We start from the raw sequence: 8,340 nt of genomic DNA, 5'->3' as shown, positions 1-8,340 counted from the left end.
GACCGACCCGAGTTTGATTCCTCCGCCCCTCTAAGAGAGGCCGGCAAGCTACCAAGAGTATCTCGCCCACACAGCACAGCCTGGCAAGCTACCCGTGGTGTATTCAATATGCCAAAAAACAGTAACAGCAAGTCTTGCTCCTTATCAAATATTATATGTTCATATATTTGAGGGTATGTGTAAGGATGTTCGACCCTATTCCATTGGTCTGCGGGTCTGTTTTTGTTTCAATACCATGCCATTTTAATTATTAACACTTTGTAGTACAATCCCCGGCATCACATAGGGTCACCTGAGCACCACCAAATAGGGATTCCTAATTGCAGAGTCAGGAGTTTACCCGGAACATCACCAGGTCTGTTCTTCAAAACAGGCAAAAGAGACTAAAATACGTAGATAAAATTATATAATATTTTTGTAAGACTTAATGCAGTCAGGGGGCTGGAGCTATTGCATAGTGGGTAGGGCGTTTGCCTTGCATGTGGCCGACCCGGGTTTGATTCCTCCATCCCTCTCTGAGAGCCCAGCAAGCTACTGAGAGTATCTTGTCCTCAGCAGAGCCTGGCAAGCTGCTCGTGGCATATTAAATATGCCAAAAATAGTAATAACAAGTCTCACAATGGAGACAGTACTGGTGCCAGCTCAAGCAAATGACTGAACAATGGGATGACAGTGACAGTGACAGTGAATGCAGTCAGGCTGACTGTAGCTTTTGGTCATACCATGTGCAAATTATTATATATCTCTGAAAATTGGCTTTAAAGGCAAAACGTGTTTTCCCCTATTGATTTAGAACATAATTAGTAGTGTGACTTGTGCTAACACAGACAAGAGAAAAAACATTGGTGGTTTGATAAAAAGAAAATGAAAAAGTGTTCATATTCTTTAAAGGTTCTTCAGTTTTTTTATATTTGTGTAATATTAAGAAAGATGTGCAAATAGAAGTTCAGAGCTGTAGTATTAATTCTGTTCTTAGTAAATATCTTCATTAAAGATATTATATTTATAGGTCAGAAAAAGCCAAACCAAACATATAATCTGGACAGTATATGTAAATTGAGACATAAGCATTTCCTTTTATATGGTTGATATAAGAGACATAGATAAAAATAAGAAGCTCTTCTTGAAAAAGCAGGAAAATGGAGACAATTGTTGCATTTTCTAGCAGAAAGTGAAATTTCATGAGAGGAAATGGACCCTCTGTTCGTAAAGACTATGATCCCAGAGGTCTTCTAACCCATTTTGGCATGCAGAGCGGCTTCTTATGGAAATGCATTTAGGCTATGAGCAGTGCTACAACTCCGTGCAGCCCGGGGATGGATTTTTCCTCCCCACCCTATTTTTCTGCGCGGAAAATGGCGGTGGCAGCAATATCCACTTGGCGAGAGCCATCTTCTAAGACTCCCAACCCAGAAGTAGGATTTTTGCAGTTTTGTGGCTCATAAACGATCATGGGAAGTGGGCGTTACCGGCACACCCTCGGCCCAGATAAGATCCGGAGCTGCTGAGTGCAAAACGGACCCTCTGCTCCTAAAAACTATGATCCCAGAGGTCTTCTAACCCATTTTGGCACCCAGAGTGGCTTCTTACAGAAATGCATCTAGACTGTGCATTTCTGAGCTAAAATATCAGAAATCCAAAACCGTGCAGCCACGAGATCATACAGTCTTCATTCTCAGCAATGAAAAGAAATTATTAAATGATGCCTTTTCAGCAGGCCTGATGGTTGGGGGAAAATTCCAAACAATAATAGTGAGTTCTCTATTGAAATATTGAATGTATTCAAAGTATAGAAAGAATTAAGTGAATATCATTAGCTACTTAGGGGGGGCTGGGTGGGAGGGGGGTAGTTTGGGGTTCTTGGTGGTGGAACATGTTCACTAGTGAAGGGATGGGGGTTCAATCATTATATGATTGAGACTTAAAAAAAAGAAATTCTTTGAGTGAAAGCAAACTTTCTAGAGTACAGAAGAAAGTAAAATTGAATCATTTTTTAAATAGAAAGGGTCAAAGCATAGTCCACAGGATAGTGCACTGGACTTGCATGTTGACAACCAGCGTGGGATCCAATGGCATCCATTTGTGTAGTAAGTTCAGGAGGAAATGGCCTGCCCAAAGACCTGTAAAATTATAAACTAAATAATGAACAAGTAATGAAATGATAGAGGGATTGTACAGCAGGTGGGTTCTTGCAGCCTCTGTTCCAGGTTCCATACTTACACCACATGTTTTCACAAGAACTGGCAACAATGATCCCTGAGAACTGAGCCATGTGTTAACACTGACACCTCTGAGTTTAGCCCAGAAACTTACATGAAAAAATAGTCAAAAAATAGGGAAAACAATCAAACCAAGCATTCCCCACATACATGTTAATCAAAAAATTAAAATATAAATTCTTGACCAAGTATAGTACCTATGCTGGTAAGAGCATTTAATGGTGTGTCTACTTCATACATAAAGTGGTAACTCACATTTAGCTGGTAGCTAGGCAAAAAGTGGACCATGAACATTCTTTTTGTAGGCTATTAAAGAGGCAAGTTAACTATGAGCCATTTGAATTTTCACAGGGACTCACCATTACTTTACAGTAGTTGTAATGGAGAAGAGGATTTCATATTTTGAGCTAAACACTAACACAATGTATTCATAAATTCATCTCCTTTTTCACTTTGTACTCTGAATATCTCATGTCCTAATCTCTGTATTTCTTTTTGTTTTATTATTTTGTTTTAGTATCTTGTTTTTGTGGGGTGACAAATGGAAAGGACACATATTTCAAGGACAACAGTCTGTAGAAGAAGCTCCAAGAGTCAAGAGTCAACAGAGATCCTTCCAGCAGTCTCACCCACTGCTCTCACCAATAAATCTTCAAAAGGGCTCCATAGGGTCATAGGTGAGGCTGTGGTGTGAGTGAGGATGCAGCTCCTGCTACTCTGGCTGAAGGTGTTTCTCTTCCTTGGTGGATGGTCACCGCCTGTACAATCTCAAAGCCAAGGTCCCTCAGAAGAAACTATTCCCTTGATGATCACAGACTCTGACAGGGACACCAAGCCTTCAGAATGGATCTCTTACAGCCTGAAGTTTGAGGGTCAGAGACACATTGTCCGTATCAAGGCCATCAAGCACTTGCTGGCTAGGCACATGCCAGTGTTCACTTACACAGACCAGGGAGCTCTCCGTGAGGACTATCCTTTCATCCAGGATAACTGCTACTATTATGGCTATATGGATGGGGACCCAACATCTCAGGTTTCCCTAAATAACTGTTTTGGGGGACTCTATGGATTTTTACACAAAGACAACACAGTTTATAAAGTGGAGCCCAAACTAAATTCAACCACATTTCAACACGTGGTATCTAAGCTGGTCAGGAAGGAGAAAGATTTCCCAGCTAGGAGGTATGGAATAACAGTTGAAGAATCGAAATACCAGTCCAAGAGTACAGGGGATAACCATTTATCCACTTCAAGACAGAGCGGGATAGAGGGCTGGTGGACCCACACACGATACTTGCAATTGGCATTAATTTGTAGTTTTGCTACTTATTCTGAATATCGTGGTAATGTCACAGTAGTACAGGATTCACTTATGTTATTATTAAGTTCAGTACATACAAATTATTTGCAACTTGACTTACATGTGACTTTAGTGGAACTTGAAATCTGGACGGACAGAAATCGTGCATCTTATCGGCATGGTTTTTCAATAGTTGAAACTTTCTGTAAATGGAAGGAAACATCTTTCAGTCTACACGTTCCACATGACATAGCAATTTTAATTGGCCGATTAGGTAGACAGGACACATTATACATGACTTATCCAGGACATGTGTGTGCTGAGACTGACAGATGTGCTTTTATTAACCATAACACATTTGATGATATTACTGTATCTGTGATGAAAGCTACACAAGCATTGGGTAAACAACTAGGTATGGTTGAGGATGGTGATAATTGTGTATGTGGGGAACAAATATGCCTTATGAATTTGAACGCAAGTGTTGCACATCGTTTTAGCAACTGCAGTTATGCTGATTATTATGCAGCCAACACAAAATGCCTGCTTCGTGTACCAAAAGATTTCAGAGAGGAACGTTGCGGGAACGGTGTGCTTGAAAAAGGAGAAGCATGTGATTGTGGCACCATTGATTCTTGTGCAGCAGATCCATGCTGTGAGACCGACTGCACACTGGCACCTGGGGCTGACTGTGTTGGGGGCCTTTGTTGCCAGAACTGCACATTTTTGCCAAGTGGAACCCTGTGTAGAAAAGAAGAAAATGAATGTGACTTTCCTGAGTGGTGTAATGGGAAAAGCTCTCAGTGTCCAGATGATGTGTATGTACAGAGTGGGATTTCCTGCGAGGGTGGTGGATACTGTCATGAGAAGATGTGCAACAAACGTGAAGACCAGTGTAAAAGACTTTTTGGTGAAAAGGCTAAGAGGGCAGGTGTCGAATGTCATTCAGATGTCAATGCTAGGGGTGATCGGTTTGGAAACTGTGGTTTCAACTTCACTTCATATACCACGTGCTCTAAAAGGGATTCTCTGTGTGGAAGGCTTCAGTGTGAGAATGTGGAATCAATTCCTAATCTTCCAGATCATAGTACTTTGATTTCAACGAATATCAGTGGCACCATTTGTTGGGGGATTGACTACCACCTGGGGACAAACACATCTGATTCTGGTGATGTAGAAGATGGAACTGAATGCGGCAGACATCATATTTGTGTTAAACGACGATGTACCCCTATATCATACTTCACAAAACGTTGCTCACCTCAGATATGTAGAATGCGTGGAATCTGCAACAATAGAAATCACTGTCACTGCAAACCTCCTTGGCGCCCGCCCTATTGCTATGTCCAAGGTGGGGGAGGTAGCCTGGACAGTGGCCCACCCAATGCAAGTGATTTTGAAGAGTCTGAAGAAGATATTTCAATTGACAGTGAGATTGGGTCTGAAAACATACCACCACATGCTTCTTTTTATATTCTTCAATTGCGTGTCATTGTACTGATACTGATTCTCCTTGTTATATTTGTCGAAACAGGCAACTGAGACAGGAGAAGAAAATGACTTGCATTCTCTATGGAGGAAATATTCTAACTGAATCTCTGTAATATGACCCAAAAATTATGATTAAAAAGAAACAAATACTAATTTAATGTTTCACGTATATATTTTACCCCTGCCATCCTGGATTATCTAGGGGCCAGATTATCTGTATCACAAGATCCAATGGATTAACTATCCATTGGGCAGTGTAAGTATTAGAAGCATTAACCCGTATGCAATTAGGAAATGCTAATTAATAGAAGTAAGAGTGGTCAGAAAATTGTATTTTCCCTTATTTTATGATATTTTAGTGGTCACTTTTCATAAAACCTTTAGCTTTTCTTCCCTAAGCCAATTCACTAAAGTGTACTCTAGAGTAAATACAAAGATATAAAAGCATACATTGATGTGTGCGTATTGTGTTTGTAAGAGAAAGTTTGTGTGTTCTTTCCCAAGCTGCTAGGAGTAGTGCACTTCATGTTTTCCCTACTCTGAAGTACTCTCACCATTTTTCACTAAAATTCCGAACAAAAAGATGAGAAACTAAATATTGAATATTATGTTAGTTTGTTCATTATTAATATCTTTCCAAAGGTAAAATTGGGTTCATTTAAGGAAGAAGGGATTTTTTACTTCTATTCATTGCTGATTTGCAACATACCAAATTTCAATTTGACAAGAGTGAATTTTCAGCCTACATTGATACTCATGGTATTAACAGAATCATGTGCTTTATATATGATGTCTATTCAAAGACATTCATACTATGATAGGGAAATATGGGTGCTAGCATCTTCGGTGCCATGTGGTAGTGCTGAGAGATTATTACTGGCTCTTTGCACATAAATTGTTCTTGGATGTACTTGTGACACAATACTGATGTCAGGGTTTGAACTGGTATCCTCTGCATCCAACACAAGTGCCTTAGCCTCTGACTTCTCTTCAGCCTGTTAACCCTTTTTTCAGCTCTTAACTGAGATAATAAAATGGAAATAAAAAGAGAAATTACAAGTATGTCTGGATCCTTCAAGCATGAACATATATTTATAAAATATTTGAATATTATTTTAAAATAGAAAATAAATCCATTACAAAAGGGATGGGCAGCTGATCTTCACTTATATTAAACTAGGGAATAACAGCTGGATAGATCAGATTGAGTAATCATAAGAAATAAATGTGAGTTCTGAAGATTGTACAGTGAGTTAGCCATTTCCCTTGCATGGAGGCAAACAGGTCTCCTCCCCAATTATTACACCTCCATCTGAACAATACCGGGCATAATGCATGAATCAAAGTTTCTTTTGCTTACTAACACTCTATTTAATTCTTCACTGTCTGTGCCCTGCAAACAGCTCAATGCTGCACATTAATAAAGAGAAGGATAGAAAAATATAGTATACTGTTGGAATCAAAAGTTGGGGAATATTTTGCGTGCACTTGAGAATAAGTATTCTGCTGTCTTAAACAATATTCTGTGTATGCCTGCTATCTCTATTTGTTCTCTATGAAGAGGTTCCTGAACTTACTTGGCCTATCATATCCTTTTCACATAAAGGATGTCAGTTAAAGACATGAGTCATTTTGCCTTCTTTAAGAAAATAGAAAGTACTCCCCAGTTTCACTCAAGGCTACTACTGCCATCTATCACCCCCCCCACACACACACACACAGGTAATTCTAGCACTTCCTGGGAGGGTGGAAGCAATATTCTTCACTCACAGAAACATTATAGTTAAACCTACATTGCTCATTTATGTTATATCCTATGTGACCTGTCCACTTTTGAAAAGGTGCTGATTAAGTCCCCTGCTATTACTATATTGTCAGTTTTCCCCTTTATGTCAGTTAATATTTGCATATTATATCTAGGTGCTCTGTTGTAAGATATATGAACATATATATGTATGCATATACATATATATGATTGTTTTATCCTCTTGATGAACTGATGCTTTGTCATAATGGCACACATTATCTCCTTGTATTTTACTGTTACCTAGCTATTTCTGCTCACTTTTTGTTTTCATTTGGTTGTACATGTATTTCACAACTTTACTAGACCCAATGTTGTCCTTGAAACTGAAGTTCATAAAATTCAGGCTAGTTCTGCTTCCATTCTGCCACTTTGTGTGTGTGGTTTTTTTATAATTAGTTACTGATAGTTATAAACTTATACCTATATATAAGGTAAAAATAATAATATCTTAATAATTTATTTGCTATAGTTCTCATGTTCCTGTGTTACTCACTTGCAGATAGTCATCTCTTAAACTCAATGATGTAATCTTTCGTTTGCTAAATTGTCTCCTTACTGGTTTTCATATATCTAATTTCTTCATTTTATAATCTGCCCATTAAATTCTGAAGTGCGTAAGTGGCATTATTAGTCTTCTGTTTAAAAGCCAATGTTTAATTTTCATTGCTTTTAAGGTTATGGACTGTTAGACATTAAACTGTTTGACATTAAACATTTAAGCCAGCTTCATTATCAGTTCTCCCCGTGGTCTCCAGTTACCCTTGTAACTTTAACCTAAATATGAACTCTATAAAGTATCTATTGTAGAATAAAACACTATCTCATTTCAGAATAAAACACTATCTCATAGTATCTTTAGTAGATAGATTGCCTTTTGCAAATCCTATGATTTTTGCCTATATATCAAATATTGGATTAAAGTCCAACTTTGAAAATAGCATTTCATCCTGGATATTAGTGCATATTTGCATGAGATAATATTTAATGAATCATAAATATATATTTATATAATATGAGTTAATAGTTAATGCATTTATGAAGGATAAAGTATTAGATTTCCCATTACTTGTAGTATCTGAACTGGAATGAAGGAAAACTATATTAGCGAATAGAAAGTTTACACAGAAGGTGATTTATAGAACATATTTATGCTTTCCTTATGCATTTGTATACATACACATAATAAAATTTCAGATAATAGTATGATCATTAAAATTTCTTTAACATAAATTACTAAATGTCTCAACATTCTAAATACCTCGTGACATTTTTATCTTAAATAAGAAATATTTTTCTAATATAAAAATCAAATGCTAGTTTAGCAAGACTAGTATATTTTTACACCAAAATCTGAATTACACATCACTATTTTGAGAAAAGTTCCAAGGAATCTATAAAATTGAAAAATTTCCTTTCAATAATAACATAGAAAATTCAATATAAACACATTTTTTACTTGTCACTAAGCCAAATAGTACTGCAAAGCTAAGATATCATACCTTACTCAAAGTTATTGAAAGATT

General features: G+C 37.5%; 1 protein-coding gene across 1 annotated transcript; it reads left to right on the top strand.

Moving 5' to 3' along the window:
* The first annotated feature begins 2,919 nt into the window (after positions 1–2,919).
* LOC101537660 (disintegrin and metalloproteinase domain-containing protein 21-like) lies at positions 2,920–5,061 on the top strand. The gene has a single exon (XM_004614709.2). The coding sequence runs from the start codon at positions 2,920–2,922 to the stop codon at positions 5,059–5,061; it is 2,142 nt and encodes a 713-aa protein (XP_004614766.2).
* Positions 5,062–8,340: the final 3,279 nt, after the last annotated feature.

Source organism: Sorex araneus, chromosome 1 (assembly GCF_027595985.1).
Source record: "Sorex araneus isolate mSorAra2 chromosome 1, mSorAra2.pri, whole genome shotgun sequence".
Taxonomy (NCBI): Eukaryota; Metazoa; Chordata; class Mammalia; order Eulipotyphla; family Soricidae; genus Sorex; species Sorex araneus.
The sequence above is the reverse complement of the archived record's forward strand: the minus strand, read 5'-3'. Positions and strand labels throughout refer to the sequence as shown.

What these genes read in the sequence shown, in the direction of transcription:
- LOC101537660 (XM_004614709.2), top strand. Translation starts at nt 2,920, where the DNA reads ATGCAGCTCCTGCTACTCTGGCTGAAGGTGTTTCTCTTCCTTGGTGGA.